The sequence below is a fragment of the Rhinolophus ferrumequinum genome, chromosome 26, assembly GCF_004115265.2.
Source record: "Rhinolophus ferrumequinum isolate MPI-CBG mRhiFer1 chromosome 26, mRhiFer1_v1.p, whole genome shotgun sequence".
Taxonomy (NCBI): domain Eukaryota; kingdom Metazoa; phylum Chordata; class Mammalia; order Chiroptera; family Rhinolophidae; genus Rhinolophus; species Rhinolophus ferrumequinum.
In genome coordinates, this window is record NC_046309.1 from 5,869,402 (window position 1) to 5,891,429 (window position 22,028).

At 38.8% G+C, this 22,028-nt stretch overlaps 1 protein-coding gene across 1 annotated transcript in view; it reads right to left on the minus strand.

The window, feature by feature from the left end:
* The window catches only part of CNTNAP2 (contactin associated protein 2), a 1,530,550-nt gene that overhangs the window by 1,012,949 nt on the left and 495,573 nt on the right, over positions 1 to 22,028 (minus strand). The window contains exon 2 of the mRNA XM_033098968.1: positions 19,624 to 19,734. Within this exon, the coding sequence (XP_032954859.1) occupies positions 19,624 to 19,734 (111 nt within the window). The remainder of the gene's footprint in view (positions 1 to 19,623; positions 19,735 to 22,028) is intronic.

Here is a 22,028-nt window from a genome sequence, read left to right on the forward strand (position 1 = left end):
CCAAATGTATTTTATTAATTTATTTCAGAGTGATTGAGGACTATGTGCCATAGATTTAAAGACGCACACCCACCAGCTGTGTCTTTGGCCCGAGACCCAGGGCAGAGACGGGCAAACAAGACATCACCTCTTTCCTGGTGGGCCCTTTCCCTCTCCAGCCCACTTCTCATTCTTACAAATACACTTCCCAGATGACCTGCCTTTCGTCCTGCCCCCAGTCCATCCTGTCATATAGCGGCAGAGAGCTCTCCCTCTTCCCAACACAGGACACGTTCCCTTTCCCACAAATTCAATGACTTGTCACATAGACAGGCACACGGTAAATATCAGTTACGTGGATAAATGAAGACTCCATCCCAGGCTCACACATTTTCATCCCTTCTCTTCTTTCTCTTTTACTATTAGGTGTTTTCAACATTCCGGTCCCTGCCCCTGTGAGCGTCCTGACCTCAGAGTTAGCGGTCTCCCTCAAGTATAACAATTTCTATTTTCTCTCCATCTGTCAACCCCTGCCATTTACTTGCCTGAATGACATTTACATCGTTGCATTAGGACTTGATTTGTTTCTAACCTGCAGGAGCTCAGAATTTTCCTTTCTCTCTTCTCAATATATGCAATTTCCCTTGATTATATCATTCTCTTCAGATCACTTCTCTTCGTATCACTTCCAGGAGTATAACTCGTAAATCTGTGTCTCCGATTTCAACCCTCTCTCAAGTTCCTGAGTGCGTTTCCAATGGCCCACTATTCACCTAAGAACCTGAAATGGTGCTTCAAGGTTTTCTTCCCTAAGCCCTGGGACTGGAATACAATGAAATAACGCACCCGTGATTAGGTTGTACTGTGTAGCAAAGGAGATTATACAGCTTTTCCATAAGGTTACTAATCAGTAGACCTCATGACTGGGAGATTTTTCTGGAAAACCTGATCTAATCAAATGAGCAGAGCGTTTTCTCAAGGTGGTAGCAGAAGTCAGAGCAACTCAAAGCATGAGAGAGATTTGCTGTGAGGGAGGCTTGTCGTTACTGAAGATAAACGGAACCTTGGTCCTATAACTCCAGGGAATCACCCATCAACCTGAATGAGATTGGACGCAGAGTCTTCACCAAAGTCTGCAAATGACTGAGTCACTTTCGCCTTGTGACATCAGATGCAGAAAAGAAAACCCAGTCTAACCACCTGGGCTTCTGACCTAGACAAGTATGAATTCAAACATGGGTATCGTTATGAGCCACTGAATTTGTGCTAATTTGTAATGCAGCCATAGGAAACGAATCCAACACATTAAACTCTACACATTCTATCTAAACTATCTTTCCATTAAATGGACTCCCCATCTCTGTTTATGGATGCTAATGACACTACAGGTCGTCCAGCCTCATCAGTGAGACTCTATCTGCCTTCCTCCCTATATCTAAAAACAAACAAACAAACAAAAAAAAATTGCCAAGAACGACGGAATCTATATGATCTGCATCACACTTTCCACTCTGTTCTCTTTTCCCTGCTGCAATCAGGATCCTCCTTATGTTGCTCGGGATAATAAAGTAGTTGTATAATCTGAATGACCACTTTCAGTCTACATGCCATTGCCAGGGGAAACTTCCTAACACTGTGCTTTAACCACGTTTGTCTCTTTGCTGGAATAGCAACATCAAAATGCTAAAATGAGTGTCCGACCTGAGTTCTCTATCGCGGCACGTACCATCACCCCACCCTATTTTGGGGCCCGACCAACTTTTTAGTCCAATTGAACAGCCCATCTTACCCTGAAAAGTCTATGATTATTCCCACATATATATATCTCCTGATTAAAAAACAACAACAAATAAACAAACAGAGTACCCTTTGTATTTCTGAATAAATCCTTCAGTGTCTGCAGAAAACTTAATAGTTTCATGAAACATACGGTGTTTGACTTTGCATCTTCATTTCCTATATGAAAGGCCTTTAGCAAACGTTTGCTCACTGAGCAAGTAAATGCAGACTTTCCTTGTTCTTCCTGCAGGAAGATGTTTCCTTCAACACATTTCTAGGGCACTTTATTTTTACTTCTCACACATGATCTGTGACATAATGTGATGTCTATTCTAGACAACTCCCTTCCCTCACTGTAAAATTCAGAGCAGGGTGTCTTATTGTAATCTGTATCCCTGAGAATAAATCCTACAGGACAAAAGTGTTCCGTTATCTGAAATTGTGTCTGTTTTAGCAAGTGTCACAAATAATAGCAATTTAATTGTCATATCAATGGCATTTATGTGGCAACAATGGTTAAGAAAATATAAATAAAAGGTTTAAGGTTGTGGTAATTCGTGTAATAAATGTATATATACCTAAAGCATTTTGGGAACGTCTGTAACTGTCTTATCAACAGTGACAGAGAAAGAGACTGATAAACGACAGTGCACAAATAGATCCATTTTGAATGTTGCAGCTCACCCTGCATGTATATCTTCCTGAGAAATAAACCTCCAGCTTTGTAAATCACTGAGATTTCGGGGTGTAGTTTTTCTGAAGCACAATTTTGCCTCATCCTCTCTTTCTCTCCGAAGCAAATCTGTTATGGAGGATAGTTGATTATAGAGAAATGACCATTTAATCACCCTTCTTCCCTCTTCTCTGCTTTGCTTAAGACCATCAGTATTTTTCACATGAAACAGCTTCTAAGCGGTCTTGCAACAACTTTGTCCTTTTTCAGTTCCACCTCCACAAGGCATACTTGGTTAATTCCTAACTAATCTGATTAAGCCATATCCATGTCTAAAGTCTCCACGTGTCACAGATACCTCCAAGGCACAATCCAGACTCCTGAGCCAGCCTCCAAGGATATCAGGCATCCACTGCCACTTACCACACAGTCCTCTTCAACATTCTTCAACATGCCCTCATCCTTCCGAATTTCCATGCTTTTGCACATGCCAATATCTCTGACCACAGTGACCTTTCTCATCCTGTGTTGATCGATGATCTTGAATGAAAACTGCTTAAATGAGTCTTTCTTTAAAGGTGAAACAGGCCCATTCTTTTGTAGCGCCAATCCTTGTGACGGAGAGAACGTCTGTTTCATGAGCCCTGGCCATGCCTCTGCTGGAAGCCTTTTACATGTATTACTCACGTACTCCTCACAAGTGAAGGAGGCAGTCAGCGTTATTATCTTCATTTTACCGATGAGGAAACTGAGGGTTATTAATAAACTGTCCCACGGTTATGCAGCTATCATGATTTACCCTCTAAATGCCTACATTGTGGCATCGCCTCTTTAATTTTGAACTCTGTTGTGGAAACTAGGTCTTACTCATCGTCATATCCTGCGCTTCTACAAGAATTCCCTGCTTAGTCAGCATTCAAACATTTGTTGAGTGAATGTATCATCAGTGAGGAAACCCACGGCTCTCCCTCTCTCTCCTTGTCTTAAGCTGGATAGGAAGTTTTTTCCTTATAGATTTTTAATGACTTTTGGAGTACTATAAACAGAAGACCTATGTGTTCAATTTAAAAACAAGCCAAGAAATTAATTTAAGTAGAATGTTATCAACTCGTTTCCAATCCTCAGGGTACCTCTCCCAATACCATACCCTTCCCTCCAACTCAGTAGCACCCAATATTTTGCATTTTTACTTAAGCTTTCTCTTCTTTCTGGTTTCATCACTTATGTATACACGCAGTCCTACATACTATAATGTTTTATTTTACCTGTTTTTAAACTGTATATAAGTGGAATCACATTGCATTTTTTTCTCCTGTGACTTATTGTGGGTTTTTCTTCCCACCTGTGGTTTTTGTATTCATCTATATAGATATGTTTCTCTAGTGCAGCACCCTCAGTTTTGAATTGTCTCAATATATAAAATATAGTTTACTTTTTCTAACAGTGATGCTATTGTTGGGGAAGAAATGACGAGGACCGAGAGACTCCAGCGGCTCGCAGAGATCAGGGAGAACACAGCTTTATGACGCCAGCGGGCTCAGTGGGATTGTTCCCAAAGAACTGAGCACTAACTGGGGTCAGGCGCTTTGTTTTATATGCTTAGGCCTCCAGGTTTGGGGGGAAACCTGGCCGGGGTGCCAGGGAGATCTGTCACTAGCAGCTGTGTTTCTTCAACATTTGTTTTGACAGGGACGCCTCTAACTATGGTGCCCGCGGGAGACATCATCTCCGATAAGGTATGGGAGGAGGAGGGCCATGGAGCTCCGGTAAGGAGGGGGGATGGTGCTCTTGGGGGGGTTGGGCTGCAGGAAAAACCGTCCCAACATTATTGATGGGATTTGGGTTGTTTCCACTTTTTTGCTATTACACACAATTTTCCTATGTACATTTTTATACATTTCTTCTGAAAAAAATGGTCAATGATAGTCTATGCTCCTATCATTTAAATTATTGGGGAATAAGGTATGGACAAGTTCATTAGGTGACAACCAGTACCTGTGCCTGTACAATGCCCTCAGGTTGCCAGAACTTACCTTGCCTGAACATAAGGAGAGTCACAATTTGTGAAAGTTAACCAATGTCTGAAGAAGGTAGGGCTATCCATACTCGGTTTCCGACAGCTCTGAGATGTGACTGGTCTCCAGACTACCCTGTGGGGTCTGAACCAAAGTCATGTTCATGGGACAGGCCTGGAGAATGCACGCTGGCTTCATGCCTCCACGTCACTTCCCAGCCCCTTGCTAGCTTTCCCCAGGAAACACCTGCATTTTCACGTCACCTTAGCAGCAATACATTTTGCACTTTTAGGAGATTGGTCCTTGAATGTTGATTTGTGGGGGGTAAGAGTGTATTACAGGAAACACTGACTAAATGAAGTCAGAACTCAGATAACGGCCAATCAGCCCAGGGTTAGCAAAATGTCAACACACTAAATTAAACGGTTTAAAATATTATCGGCATTGTTGATCTTTTTTTAAAAATATTTATCAATTATATTCTCACTTTTCACTAAGCTATACAATGTAAGAAATTACTCATGTATCATGGGATTTATGTTTCATCATCCATGTTCAGATTTTAAGGAAAAATAGTTATATTCATATACTTACATTACATCTATGATTAGCATTTTTTTTCTTTTTCTTTCAAGTTTTTCTCTGCAAACTCCTCCAGGCAATGGGTGCCCTTGGGCTCCACTTTGTCTGACTACTCTGTCTACAGCATACAAAGCTGTAGGTCACGTGCAGAGAGGCTGCATTTTAGAGCAGAACTTAATGAACACATTTGGTATTACATAATTAATGGAGTAAAAGAAGCACAGACTATTGAATTATTTAAAATAGATATTTTCAACATGTTTCGATTATCTATTTTCAAATAGTATTTTATTATATTATTATTGTTGTTGTTGTTATTTGCTTTATGTATTGGCTTTATGAAATGATGTTTGGGACAGATTTTTGCTACTTTGAATTGCCCTTCTTCCCACCCCCCACAAATGAACAATTTATATAATACATTAGATTACCTGTGGCTTATTATGTCAGCTTTGGGGCATCCCAAATTGTAGACAGCTCCACATTGTGAAAAAGACACAAAGTTATGTAGACCTTGATTTTAATCTTGGCTCCAACATATATGAATAGAACCTTGGGAAAACTATTTAATCTATCTGTATATCTGTTCTCATCTCTAGAAGATTGTATCTATCCAATGACTATTAATATTTTAATCTCCATTTTGGAACTTTAAATCATGACCGATGTCTTCTAGGGTCATGCTATTTATGACAATGATACTTTTCAGCAGAGAAATAATTGAATGATCTTTATTTTTAATGAGGTACATTATCCTTGCTAAAGAACGCATTCTCTTGTAATTATTAAATAATGTCCTCCTGTCATCTTCTAATCATCAATCCTCTAAACTTAATAGAAAATATGCATATGCAATGATTTGGACCAACTTTTTTACTACACTACTAAACAAGAGGTTACATGTAATGTTTAGATATGTATGTATACAGTATTATGTGTACATAGGCTTAGGCTGTGCCGGGGTGATTAATCCAGGTCCATATTGTTAGGGTTACACCCATGAAACAGACTAACCAAAAGCATTGAGTCCAGTCTTCACTGAGAGAAGATTCTTCTGGCTACCATGATGAATCTGTCTGCTTCCTTTAGAAGGATTTGCCTTCAGCTGTCCAAACAAAGAATCCTACTCTCTTACCCTCAACAGCAGAAGCAGCTGCTGTCTCTAAGGCCCGATGAAGTAGTTTTGGCAGAGCATACCCCAATGCAATCTCAACAAACATCAGACGGTTTACAATATGTTCTGGGAAAGAAAGGAAACCTCCAGAGCCCCTTCTTCCACAATAAACAAAACTCCCCACGGGCTTCCTATAGCTCTGATCCTAGCTCTGACACTACCTACTCTTCTTTAGGTCCAAATAATACTTCTGATACCTCTCATGTGACTGAAGTCCAATACAGGGCCAGCGGCTGCACTTGGCCGCTGGATCCCACAGCTGTCCTGAGGCTGGAGCTAATACATCCCCGACACACAAGAGGAATCCCCCTATATGTTCCTAAAGAGATTCCTACACTAAATAACTCAGTCTTATCTCTGGCATGGTTGCTTTTCCTTTTAACCTGAGGCTACCTTGTAGGTTGATGGTAGCACATAGCACCCTCCCCAATTCCCAGGTGACTACAATTCGGTTGTCTCCACGCCACAACCTGGTTTTAACTGAATTCTGACTCTTTCCCAAAGGTCAATGTCACTGCGAGCGATTACTCCCTGTAAATCCTCACAGTCACAGTCACATAACCTAGGCTGACCAATACGTGTGGCTACTGACCACTTGACATATGGCCAGGGAGACTATCACCTGTCTGAAAGAACTACATTTTTAACTTTGTCAATTAATTGAAATTTATATTTAAAACCTGACACTCAATTCAGTAATTGGAGGCCATTTTTAGTACTTGGGGAACACTTGGGTATATAAATCTAGCTTTTCAACCACAGATTTTATGAAACTTAAATATACAGTATTTCTGAGCAAAATTTAGTTTTTGAATTAAGATGTGCTAGAAGTATAAAATATATACCATATTTGAAAAACAGCATAACAAAGCAAAATGTCAAATTAATAATATTTATACTGATCACATATTGAAATGATAATATTTTGATATATTAAGTTAAATAGAACATATCGTAAAATGCATTTCACTTTTTTTCTTACTTTTTTAATATGATGATTGCATAATTCAAAACTACATACGTGTCTCACTTTACATTTCACTGGACAGCACTGCAGTAGATTATAACATGGATGATGTCCTTTAGAATCATGCTGTCTACAACCCACAAAAACATACTTATTGACTATCAATGACAGTGACTCCTCTGCAAGTCTTAGAACTGCCTACTAGTAACTCAATATCCTTCATCCTTTATGGCTCTAGATGACCATTTTTCCCGTTTTGTAGAAACACTTTTCAGTAAAAAAAAAAAAAAAAATTCCCGTCTATGGATGCTAATACCATTACAGTCTATACCACCTTCTAGAAACTTCTTATTGCTATCATCTACTGAACTTGTGGTCACCTCCCTTCTTTCTTGAAGACGCCAGAATCTGACTCCATTTTCCTGTTAAACTCAAGACTTGTCTTCATGGGGTACATGCGCAAAACCCGTCCAAAATAATAGTCTCGTGTTTATTTGACTTCCTCACCTTCGGTGTCCTTTTACACACTGATGACCTTGTTCTGTGGCCACACCTGGGACTTAGTCATTACCCAGATGTCTGATTTCACTGAAATCTTATATGTCAATAGCCAATTGTCTAGTTATAACCACCTGTTCTCCTAGTTCTTCCATGGTCATGGCTATTTAATTCATGGTCTTTGGTTGCTTAGAGATATCCTTGTCATTGATACCCCCATTTTTTTCTCAATCAGGCTTCTGGGAGCCTCTCTAACCTGTCTCTATATATATTATCTCAAGGTATATTCTCTGACCATACTTAATTTCCTTATACTTAATTTCCTGTGCTATAGACCCAGCAGAACTCCAAACTAACTCTGTCTTCTCTCTTCAGTTCCTCTGTGAATAAGCTAAAGAAAAATCACAGTTTTATAGATGTTGCATCTGTAAGTCATGAAATTGATGATCTTCAACAACAATTGTGTCCTTAAGAATGTCTATTAACATTTTAGTACTTTGGGTTTGAGTCCTCTCTCATTGCTCTCTATGACCTTCCCTCCCCCCAAAAAAAAAGCAACACACAAAACATCACATTCTATAAGCCCCTCAACCCTTTCCCACCTACTCATAGCAGAGGTTCCCTTAAACTTTCCTGAGAAATCTAAAGTTATTAAGCATGATTGTCTTTGAATTCTTTAATTCTAACTACAAACTCCTATTATATATCTACACCAATTTGTACCTCTCTTTCTCCAGTGTCAGAGGATGGTTGTATCCTCTTAGACCTGCTTAAGTCCAACTTATATGACTGCAATTCCAATGAATAATATTAGTACAGATAATAATTAAAATAATCTTCATTTCATGAGAGCTAACCTTATGCCAGGTAATGTGCTAAGTACATTACAAAAACTAATCTCATTTATACCGCATAAATATTGTACTAAGTAGATACTATTATACCCATTTTATGTATGTTTAATGATTTTACCAAAATTACATAGCTAATAAGAAGCAGGGGAAAGTTTTTAACTCAGGTCTGAATTAATCTAAACACAGTGGTCTTGTACCCTATACTGTAGCAGCTTATAAGAGAGTTCTAGTACCTCTGAAACCTTACTCCATAAGTCATGGAGTGTCTTGACTGTACTTTCAACTAACTTTCCACTTTCTATTCGCTCACTTTTCTCTACAGCAGTCTTAAATCTCACTCATATTGAAGAAGAAAACACATCTTGACCACACCCCACCCCTTGTTTTGTGTGATTTTCTTCTTGCCATTCATCCAAACATCTTGAAAACATAGTCTACAGGTGCCAGCTCCACTTTTTCACCTTAAATTCATTCTTCTACCCACAAAACTTTGGGTGTCTCCTCCAAAATTCTACGAAAACCATTCTTGCAAAGGGCATACACGACCATGTTATTGACTAACCGTCTTCACTACATAAGTAAAACGAGTGTCCATGATTTCTGATTTATACGTAGATGACACCCGAGCCTTCTCTACATTTGGAGCTGGGGACACTTCCTCACCCATGTACTTCAGACAAGCACTGCCTCTTGTCATAATGTGGACCTCCTCTCAGAGTCCCTAAAATGTTTGCTTGTCAACTCTTCAGATGTTTAAGTTCCATATGCAAATGAACACGGAGTCAGGGTGCGTGCTCAGCTCAATGCACGTTTATTTAATGACTGGGCTCCCTCGTTCCTTCTGAACGGAGCATCATTTCAAGTCTTATTCTGATACTTACTTAGTCTTGTCTATTAGGCCTTTCCAGGTCTTGACCTGTGTCACTGTACATTAGAACTATTTGAGAGGGCGATGGCTGGGAGAATCAATGTTGATATCTTAGTCCGTCATTACCACTCTAATAGAATTGGCTCTAGTCCATTTCTGCGGATTGCTTCTTTGAAAAGACACAGCCAAATGTACTATGTTAGCCTTGTTTTGTTGGAGGTAATTTGCTTAAAATTTAAAATGTAGGTTTACATACAGCAGATAGGGTATTTTTTTAAAACAATTTTTTGTGCTTTCTTTTAGACACAGGATATCTCAGTCACAAAAAAAATAAAATCACTGATGTTCTCTCCCAGCCTGAATAACTCAGAGTTACATAAGTATTTATGAATCATGAATGTCTAATTGAGGGGCCTAAAATATGAATAACTGTATTATTCCATGCAGCAGAGCGAAATAGAATTCTCATTCAAGAGGACTTTTATTTCCCCACTTCTGCCTTTTGTTATCCCACTATTGAGTGGGAAGCTAGCATAGATCACACTTCAGAATATCCAAAAGAATCAATCTCAAGCTCACTGTTTTCTATACCAGCTAAGCCATCCAAACAAAGAAAAAGAAAAAGAAAAAATGGTAGGTGGAGATCCCTATGAGTTGAGAACAAAGTTAACCTTACATCTCGGCTAATCCAATGCACAGAAATAGAATCACAAGGTTTTAGATTTGAGTCTCAGTAAGAAATCTATTTGATTTTAAATTGTTGGCATTCCAGAAGCTGATTAACATGTTTCAGGCTACTAACACAACATCTTCCCTGTCTGTCTCTCCTTAGTGAATCCTTGCCATGTTATTGATAAATTGCTAAGGAGAATTGATGATTTCCAAATGTATGTCACACAATAGGAAAAAAAGTTCCAAAGATCTCACAGTAAATTAGTGTGGAATTATAGCAACAGGTCAGCATTCTTTCTCAGTTTTACTCATTGAACAGTACACATGCCTTGTCTTCTGAGTCCTTGGCCCCAGTGTTGCAAAGCACGGGGGTCCTGAGTGGCATTTCTAGTCCTGTCCACCCAAGCAAGCTTCTCCTAACTATGAACCACAGAAAACTGGACTATAGACTCAGTGAACCAAAGCCTGTCTTCAGACTCCTGCAGACAAATCCCAGACTAAATAATGTAGATAAGATAGTATTTTTGCTAGAATGGCATCGTTTGGATTTACCCAATAATATCCCTAAAATGGGTCCACCTTGGTCTAATGGCCACTGTTTGAGAGTCTGGCACTCATACCTGGGAAGAGGTGAGGCTGCTTGCAGGTGACATAGCCTCTCTCCTTCTTTTCACCTAATGCCCAGTTAGTGCTAGTCCTTTGGGCATGAAACCAATAAAAATTATTTGTTGTTCAAAGGACAACTATCTGGTTTCAAATTTCTCTTTTAATTGTGGAAATTCAAATACAACAGTTGGAATTAAAAACCAAAGGCATTTATTACTTCTTTGACAGTCTCTTTAGGAAATTATTTTGCACCATAAATGATGAAGTGTTGACTTAGATGTAGAGAAAATTAAAAACAATAGCTTCAAAATAATTGGTCAAATAGTTTTTGCTTTATTTATTCCAAAACCTGATATATAGAAGATCGGGGAAAACTGAATCAATTCCCTTAGTAGTTTTATAGGTTTCCAGGAAGTATGTCATTCTACTACCATGTTTCCCTGAAAATAAGACCTAGCCAGACAATCAGCTCTAATGCGTCTTTTGGAGCAAAAATTAATATAAGACCTGGTCTTGCATTATATAAGACTCAGTATTATTATGTTATGTTATGTTGTGTTGTGTTGTGTTGTGTTGTGTTGTGATGTGATGTGATGTGATGTGATGTGATGTGATGTTATGTTATAAAGACCTGGTCTTATATTATAGTAAAATACGACCAGGTCTTATATTATAGTAAAATAAGACCAGGTCTTATATTAATTTTCGCTCCAAAAGACGCGTTAGAGCTGATTGTCCGGCTAGGTCTTATTTTTGGGGAAACACAGTAAACAAATGCAAAATTGAGGGCAAAACGTAAAAATGGTGAATCTTCCATTTGGAATGGAAGAAACAATTCAGTCATTGATAATGATCTCACAGTGAATTCTTGTTATTATCAATGCCAGATTATCCCCATCTCATGCCAAACAGAGATCCAGTTTATGGTACATCTAGTAGATCTCAGACATGTCCTATTTTGTGGTTGAGTTTTATTTCTATTATTCATTTCCTTTCACTTCGTACTGACTTACTGCTTGTTTTCCATGTGTGTTCTGAAAAGTGTTAGTGCCTTAAAAAAAATATTGCTTCTATCAGTTTCTAGCATATTGGTGCTGCACGTCAGTAGTTTTTTCTTATTTCAATTTTTTTTTTTTCTGGGAGACAGAATGTTGGTCTAATTGTTTTGTTCCAATCTTTACTGTTCTTACATATATAATATTTCAAGTACAGTTATGTCTTTTTTGCCTACCACCTTATATCGAACAAAGTCAGAAAGAAGACTGAAGGAGTCTATATTTTGACTCGCTTTCTGTGTAAGAAAAAAAAAAGATGTTGCTTTAAAAATATATGCAAATATTAAAAACAATTTCTTCATACTCTTTGATTATTTAAAACAAAGGTAATACGCATACAGAGAAATTACCAAGTCAGTATAAACTTCTCAAAAGTAAAACCGGGAGATGTGTCTGTGTTATAAAACACCAGTGGGAAAACATTAGCTGTACTCTATAACCAACTCAAGTAAGAGTCCACCTTTTCCTAAAGAACTGCTCACAGAGGCAGGGAAGACATGTGGAAAATAGAACAGGGAGTGATTTAAAAGTCAGAAGAACTGGTTTCAAATGCTCAAATCTACTGTTAGCTGTGACCTTGGGCAGGAATCCAAACGTTCTTGAATTTAAGTTGTCTTATTCACAAAACTGAATTTTAGTACTTCTACATTCTTTCCTAGGGTTTTCGTAGGGACCAGATGAGATAATGTGCATACACCAGAATGTGTTCCACTATCTGTGAGTATCTACTGTGACCCAGTCACACGGGGTCAGACAAATAAGTCTACTATACGATACTGTACCCTGAGTTCTGACATAGAAAAAAACATGGTGCATCTTGAAAAATGGAGAGAGATACCTTGTCTAGCCATCAGTGGTGACTTTTTAAAAACGTGACACCTAAACTCACTACTAAAGGACAAGCAACTTAAAAATGTTGAAGCTGTGTATGAAGAATGATCTTATAGAATGAAAATCTGGATGACGATGGGAACTGCGGCTAATTTACTAGTTCTTGTTGGTACTATTCTAAGGTTCATTTGAATCATCCTCTTTCAGGGGGGCCTTATATGACCCTATAAGAAGGCATGGCCTTCTGAAAATGTAAAATAAGAGGCTCTAGCAATCACTTATAAATCTCTAATATCACAGAAGCATGCAGATGGCAGAAGCGTGTGGTTTCAACTTCCACTCTCTCTAGAACACTTAAGGCAGACAAGTAGGAGAATCAACAATACAGTAAGTCCTCACTTAAAACCAATTTCATCACAGGCTAATTGATGGAAACAAGAGTTAAGTTTCTAAGGCAACTCATCAACATTATAATGACACTGAACCAAACAACGTTATTCTAGGACCTGCTGTATTTTTTATCACCTATAGGAAGTTGTTAAAGGTATTAAGGATATATTCATTCGAATAAGTATGACTTAACCAGGTTGCTAATAGAGCTATTATTTGATTAAATCCTTTCAATGGTCCTGAAAATAATTTGCCCTGCCTTTTTCTTTTTTTTTTTTTCTCTTCTCGAGTGAAATAATGGGAAGGAAGCACATAGACAAAAATCACGGAACTTCCTCTGATCATAGAAGAGTAGATATTGAAGAATGAGGCAGACCCACTCCTCTGGTATAGGGGAAATGGAATTATGGGGTGGAAGTGTATTTTTCACATGAGTAGTTGTTTGTGCCCTCACCTTGTCTAATAATTGGACCCTGAGCCTACTGGGCACTGTCCTTCACATGGTCCGCTGACGTGAGTGCCCCAGTGACTCTGGACATGCCCTGCTCATTTCTGACCTTTGTTTTTCTCACCGGCTATACTGCTGCAACTGGGACACAGAATGTACTCCTTACGGGCCAGACACAATAGATAAGAACCAATAGATAGAACGTGTTCTGTTACCTAAAGGCACAGCTTACCGATTGGATTTAGCAGCTCAAACGGAAGGTCTCATCTATACAAGAAACATCTTGAGATAGGGACATGCTTCACCACTTCAACATCATTAACCAGATGGTAACTGTTCCATAATTTCAAAGCATTGGGAGAACACAAATACCATGGGGCCATTTCCCAATTGCTAAGCATGGTCGTTCTAAATAATTGATAATTAGTTTCTTTTATTTATAATCGATGGCACTCGTGCTTCCTATTGTTATTTATGCTCTATAGTTGTCTGGACCCCAATTAGCTATAAGTGACTAGACAACTTGTGAGGTAACCTTTTGGAAACTGAAAAATGTTAGCAGATTCTCTTGATTTAACAACTCACCCAACATAGAAGCAATGAGTATTGCTTGTAGTTTAAAACAGGTAAAATAATAGATGCAATAAATATGATCTGATATTCTTATTCATTTGCTCAGAAAATATTCTTGGAGAATCAAACGTGTGTAGTACCGTGTTAAAAAAAGAAAAGTGTTGTGAATTTGTGTGAAGAATTCTGGTTTACGATGAATACTTCTGATATGATACAAATCATTTACCTAAATTCTCCACCTTGTTGGCCGAAAGGTGAAAAATAGTAAAGCTTGTCTTGAATAAAAGTGGCAAATAGTAAAGGGATCACTAAACATTTAATCTCCAAAATATACCATTCTCATACATCCTGGAATAGTTTTGAAAGGAAAAATTCAACTTGTAAAAAGTTGATTGGCTCAATCTATTCTCCCAGACAACCTGGATGTTTTCCACGTTATTTAATAGGAAGTATCTCTCTACACAAAGGGAGAAATGGTATAGGTCCCTAAGAATCTGCAGCCATCCATTAAGATCAAGACCAAGGAATTATGATTCGTCTTGGCTACAAGGTGAGGGTATTCAGAAATGACAGGGTCCTAGAGACTATCCAGCCCAAGTGTTTCATTATAGAAGTGAGACAATCAGGGCAATTAAACCAAGGAGGCAATGGCCCAAGGCCTATTGTAGGGCAAAAGGGAACTCTAGTTCCTCCAAGGCCTTATGAAGAAATCAACAAAGATATATTTATTCTGCACATCTTCTCAAAATCACTGTTTATTTAAATATATTTCTGTGTTAGTTCCGAAGTGTACCCACCCCATACATCCTAAATTTTTTAGGGCAAGCACCAAACAGCATGGTTTCCATATTGTGTGTAAAGTAAAATTATAAAGCCTATACTACGAAGATATAGTACAGATCTGTTCATGGATTATTCACAACTTTACCATTCTTTTAGACAATCAACTGGTCATACCGTGATATGAGAAAAGTGTGAGAAAATTAATGTTCTATACATTGGTAATAAAAGAAAATGAAGTATAGATATATGTTACAAGTAAAAGAAAAGGAAATTAATATTTCAGAGCCATTGCAAAGAGGGTAGCAGTGATTAATGTCATAACACTGATTCTAATCCAGCTCATGATTTTCTCAGTGGCAAATATAAAGATATTTGCTACAAAGCTAGCAAAATAGCAACTTCCTTAAAATAATTAACTACAAAGTTCTTCATTTCAAATGCCCAAATCGAGAAACTCTCTTCCTTTAATTAACTCCAGTTCACTCTGCTAAACCAAAAATCATCTTCCATCACACTAATATCAAAGAGTTTTTAAAAGCAGTATTTGCAGAAACACAGCAGTGAACCCATGGGATACCATGTACTTCGAAGCACAGTAAACACACTCTGTTCCCTTGATGTGCAGAGTGTTTGGCTGAACTAGAGAAGCATCCCCCAAAGTGAATGTGTGTTCTGCTGGCCCTGAAGATGCTCCAGGATGCAGAGGGTCTTTCTGATTTCCCTAGAGAGGATCACAGAACACAGCATCGGCCTGACTGGGGTGATTGCGGGAACATGCATTAACTGTGTGGGGGCAGAGCACATATTAACTCCACACACTGGGATACTGTGTTCTCTGGGAAATGCTATAAAACCCAGCACAGCTCTCTATGGGGAACGCAAAAGATGGTATTAGCATTCCAACATTGTAAAATTTGATGCCACAGGAGAAAAATAGCAATATTATTTGCAAATTAAAAAGGCATGGCTACACAAATGTATGAGTCATTCCCTGGTGAATATCCTTCCATCATTTTTAATAAGCGTCAATCACACAAACGTACCATGTACTGTATGTTTAATTTTTTAAAGCTTCTAGCAAAGCCAAACTTTTGATTTGGGTTTGAGAAAAAAAGGAATAAATGAAAACTTCTATTGTTAGTTAGATGACCACGCTCATGCACTTGGAAAGGTGAATTCAAAGACCGGCTAATGGGTTTAAAAGAAATCATTTAAAATTTATTTTTTAAAAATAGGATTTATAGGGCTGAAGGTAAAAAAGCAATATTTTTTAATTCTATCTAATGTCAAGATTAATTTTTTTTTGCTTTTCCTGAAGATCATAAAATTAATAAATATGATGTTGGATTCTATCAAATCGAATTCAAATAAAAAAAATAACACTTTAAAATCAGTGACATAAACTCTTTCATTTAAATTGAAAGGAATTTGAGGTGAAAAGACCTGGGGAACATTTAAGTCAATGTTAAGTAGCAGTCCTATTGTGTAAAACTCATTAAAATATTTAAAATGCTATTTTATTAATCTTTCAATTATTATATCATTGTTTTTCTTAGATGATGATCGGGGAAACACACACAGTGGCAAATATATAAATTCTAGCAACTGCTTTTTTAGGGAGGCTTTTTTTTGTAACGATAAGGATATTTCATTCTCTTGTTTTAAAATAATATTATCTGCAGTATAGGTTTTTGAAGTTGAGAGTAATCCATGGCAAAGAGACTAATATTTAAATGCAACACAGCTTGAGTAGATTATGTCATTTAGTCTTCACCACAGCTCTGTTAAAATGTATAATTGATTCCATGTTAAAATATAAAGAGGGGGCCCAGACCGCCAAGATCATCCCGGCGTAATTACTAATAGAATTATTTCACTGTCAAAGTTCCTGGTTTGGATGATAAATTATATAGCAACCATAGAAATCTGGAAACAGGGATGCAGAAAATTTAAAGCATTGACTAATACCATATGCTTCCCCAGTTGATTCAGGATTGGAACCTCGTTATGCATGAAAGCAGGTCACCTTCTTTCCACTGCTCAGCACCGCGTCAGAGCCAGCAAATTCGGCAGTGTTTTCAAGAGAGTAATTCGAAGATGAAGAAGGATAGCCAGTCCGAAGAAGAATGTCAAACACCCTGAAATGCTTCATTAGAAAACCAGCCCTCTGGATTTTCCTGCTCCCAAGGATTGACTCTGAAAAGGCAAATGCTCCCAGGAGAAGTAACACTTCAACCAATGAATTCATAATAAAGTACGACCGAGTCATCAGGGAGAGGGAAAGAAGCAGATGAAAAGAAATGCTGAGGAAGCGATAGGGGATGAAGAAAGAGGGAAAATAGCAGAATGACATCTGTCAACATGGACAGAAGCTCACCAATGGGGAACTGCAGTCTATCTCAAAAGTTAAGCCTTGATGTGGCATTATAGTCTACGGGAAGAACTTCCTCATAAAAGTTAAGAATACTACGTGATTTGGTAGATCCTGGGTACCAGGAGTGGGGCAAAAGGAACAGAGAGAGTGAATCAGGGACTAGAATGAGAGAGAGAGAGAGAGAGAGAGAGAGAGAGAGAGAGAGAGCAGAAGAGGGCCAGCAGGGGGCGTCATTGGCACAAAGAAGGACACAGTCATGGAAGCACTGCGATTGTTCTCCCACTTCATAGCAATTAATGGGTTATTAATTGGGTTATCGGGTTATTATTAATAACCCAATTAATGGGTTGTTATTATCAACTACAGTTCTGGACTTAATTACTTGTAACAGATCCTGTTGATATTTAAAGCAGAGACGGGGAGAAAGGACAGAAAGGGGAAAAGGAGGTGTTTTACAAACTAAGGGACACAAGAATTGAGGATGCAATAGAGGAGAGAAAACTTTGCTTTCCGGGAGCAGCATGAACAGACCTCTGCAGGGCAGGTAAGTGTCATTATTTGCTGAGCCACCTAGGGGCACATGTAGTAAAGAGGGACAGGTGAACTAAAGAAGGGGTTGCCTCATGCTCCCATGTTTCCCCGAAAATAAGACCGGGTCTTATATTAATTTTTGCTCCAAAAGACGCATTAGGGCTTATTGTTCAGGGAATGTCATCCTGAAAAATCATGCTAGGGCTTATTTTCTGGTTAGGTCTTATTTTCGGGGAAACACGGTAATTACTAAAGATCCCTCTTGGACAACAGGAAGCAGAAAATGAAAACGCAATGATTTGCCCAAGCTAAGGCATCAGGCATGGCGGCAATCGTTAACTTCAGTGGTATCGTTTAAGGAAAGGTCGAGCCTGTGGTTCTTTTGAAGATACAAGTGTGGATGTTAAGAGACCTGCTCCAGCAGTCTTTCCAGATGTCTGTTATACACCTATTCCTCCCAGCAGTGATGGTCAAATAATGTGGCCTGCAAATGCAGTCCGTTCTCTCTGCTGGAGGAAAAAAAAAGATTAAATAACTTCAAAAAACATCACCACCACCAACTCTCCACTTTTTGGTTTAGTAGAGAAGATGACAGGTTCCTAAAATGGGAGGAATTATCCAGGAAACAAATCTAAAAAGAAAAGTTCTCTGGGGAGCAGAGAGCATTGAAGCATCTACCACGCAAACCTAAGTGGCCAGAGGGCGACAAGAAAGAAAATTATTCAAGATCTATATATCACTTAAGAAACTCTGGGATTTCTAATTGGGTTTCTCCGGCTATACAAGCATAAGTCAAATTGGACTCAAACCTTTCACTCCTTTGAGGTTCTTTCTTCAGGCTACTTCAAATGCAGCACTGACATTGCTTCAGCTGGCTTAATGGAACATGGAGAGGGTCGGGTTTGAGGAGAAGACGTGGATTTGGGTCCCTAAACATAGTTCCCTCGCTATGCCACTTTAGAACCTAAAGTGGAGATTCTCAGTTAATGTCTTTTTAGGTTTCTATCTTTATTATTTTCCTCTGCAAAACAGGGACAGGGATGATTGTTTTTGATCAGGAGTTCTTTAGGAAGGAGGAGGACAGATTTACTCAAATTAGCTCAGGCAAGAGGAGGTGACTATTAGAATTAGGAAGGTCAATTTCAGAGACTCAAGCAGAAGTGTGGCCAGAAGTCGTGGCTTACTGGAAACAGGGACCTGAAGGAGAAAAGGCATGAGACCGGGTCTTTACCCACTTTCTATGGGATCCATGAGGTCTTGTGTCTTCACTTATTCACCAGCACCTACTTCATTTCTCTTTTTGTCTTACTTACACATAGCCCATCACGGTTTCCCAACAGCCCTCCCCGTTCCCAAATCACATAACAAATGAAACAGAGATTCTGAGGGCGGCAGTTGAGATCGTGGGTTTTTTCTAATCATCTGTGGTTCATGGAGGGAGAAAGGGACCATGTGGTTGAAAGATTGTCCGTTCTGAACAACCGAAAAATAACTGATTGCTAAAAAAAGCACGCGAGGTAGAGAGTTGAAAGTCTTGCAGAAGCAATGATTGGCATCTCTAACCTAACACTCCATCTAACAAGGTCATTGTGAACATCAAGTGACATTTGGAACACAATATGTGTACACATATTTGGAGTCAATTCTTTTTAACTTCTTTTTAAATGATGTTCTGATTAAGAAGAATTTCCTTAACTCAGAATTTTTATACCATTTTGAGCTCATTATTACATGCAACTCCAAAATGTTTTCCTCTTTAATTTACCATTTCTTTCTTCCAGCCCAAATTTTGGTTCCCCAAGAGTGGCTGCAAAATAGGTTTCAGTACCTGTGGTCTGTTAAACAAAGTGGGAAGAATGGTTTGGGGTGCTTTCTAATGTCCAATAAAAATATCTTTTAGAAATATAACTGTAAATATAGCATATTCTTCTTTACTACATTTGGCGACATAGGAAATAAAAATTGATTTACCTCCTCGCTTGTTGATCTTGGCATAGCCAGGAGAATAGCTTGCAGACATAGAGGACGAACTGCTGAAAGCTACATGGGAGAGTCCGGACACAAGTGGCTCATCACATTTTTCTGAAAAGAAAAGAGAGAGAGAGAGAGAGATTCAATAAAGACCTTTACATCATGACGGGTATGGTTTTGTTATTATTGACTGTAGCACAAATTTGAACATTTATGATACAACATTCGGCAAAAGATCAGAATTTAGGCAACTTGACGATGATAATTCTAAGAAATCACAGGAACGGTTTAAGCAACCTTCTGATTTCAAGAGTCATAACGAGGACCAAGTGCTTTACTCTCAAAGGCCTCATTCAGACCTGCCATCACAGAGTCAGGAGGAAAGTCGAGGTCGTTAACTTCAAACAAGCTTTGGAATCTGATGTCTTCCGGCAACCTTTAGGTATTTTATTCATTACAGGAACAGAAGGTTAGAAACACTGAAATTGGAGCAGGGAAGGATGAGAGGAATCCTACCCAAACTAAAAGACTGAGAAAAAGGTGTCAGTAAAGGAGAAGACAGACTAATCACCACCTTGAAAAGCATCTGAAAGACTGATTAATCCTATCACACTTGAACAGTTAACTGCACTGGAATCAGGTGATCCTTCAATTCTATTCTTCTCTTGGCTTCTAGAGTGCCATTCATTTTTTTTTTTTTGTCCTCCTCCCTCACTACTAGCTTGTTCTCCAATTTCTTTGATGGATCTTTCTCATTTTCCTAATGTCTAAATGTTAAAGTACCCAAGACTCCATTATCTCTCTCTTCTCAGTCCACTCCTGCTCTCGAATAGACTGCATCAAGGGCTATGTCTTCTCATCCTGGAATGTCCCAAACGCTACCAGCTCACATCACCTGGCCCTCAGCGATCACAGATACTGTATATCCTTCCTCATCTCTCCCTTGCTCCTCTATAGCCCTTCTGCACATAGCAGCCAAAGGGACACTTTTAAAAATACCTATGGGTCATGGGGCTTCTAGGCTAAAATTATCCACTGGCTCCTGCTCTCAATCACTCAGAATAAAGTCTGAAGCCTTCCACTGGCCCACAGAGGCCACTGCACTTGTCACATCTCCCCACATCCTCCTCGTCCATTACTGTCCAGACACCACGTCCCCTCCCTTTCCTCCCCCAACAGGCCTGCTGCTGCCTTGGGCTTTCACAACGACTACTCCAGCTACCATGAGGCTCAGCCCTCACCTCTCCCAGACTCTGCTCTCTGTCACCTTTCGTCGCTGAAGACCAGCTGTTCTGGTCCACCTGGCTAAAAGAGCACCAGGCTGCCACCTCTCGCTGTACCCATGTGCTGCCTCATTTTCCTTTATAGCATTTAGAGCCACCTGACATGTTATGTGTTTACTCATTTAATCATTTAGTTGCCTTTCTCTCCCACTAGGTTGGAAGCTTTAAGGAAAAGAAGTTTGTGATAGTTTGTGTAATGCTTATTCTCCAGGGACCTGAACCACACTGGGTGGTTGGCACACACTCCAAGAACATTTGTAGAATGAATGAATGAATGAATGAATGAATGAATGAATATAAGAACAACCAAACCTAACAAACCTCAGAGTCTTGAAGCGCTATGCTCAATAACAACATGGCCCAACACTTAATTTTTTAGAGAGGTGGTCTCAAATCCCCAATGAATATTTACACACACTCAGTACTCTTTTTAGTAAGACAAAGGGTTGCACTGAATATTCTAGAATGCTTTCTATCTCAAATATTTATGAACAGAGAAAACTTGAGCAATGGAAGGGATGAACTAGTTTTCTTGAAAAGTCACTCAAGTGGAGTTAAGTCCCCAATGACCCTGGGGAAATGAACTATGACTCATTATCTCATCACTCGAGTGTGCACCAATTTGAAGTTAAAATGAACAAATGCATCCTTGTAAAACAGTGTTAAGAGTTTTTATTTTTCCGAGTTATACTGCAAGTACCTCTGGGAAATAGGGCATGTGTATGAATGTATTCCCCAGAAAGTAAATGTAAAAGAATGAAAATATGAACATAAAACTTATTTTAAAAATATCAGTTCACAAAGTGGGTATCTAACGTGAAGGAATTCACATCCATTGCTTAAATGACGTACTATTCAATTTAGCTACCAGTAAGCATGGATATAAAATCTTGGTTTCTTATCTTCTGACTCTTTTGAGTCGAGCTTTTTATGACCTTTGGACATAGCTCTGCATTTAACTGGAGTCATCCTTACTGCTAAAGCTCCCATGATATTAAAAATGTGCTAATGTCCACCCATGTTCCTTTCCTTCATTCAAATGAGCATCAAGCACCTGCTCTGTGCCAGGCCCAGGAAACGCAGCAAAAATGTGTCAGAAACATGTGGACACATTTTAAGAAG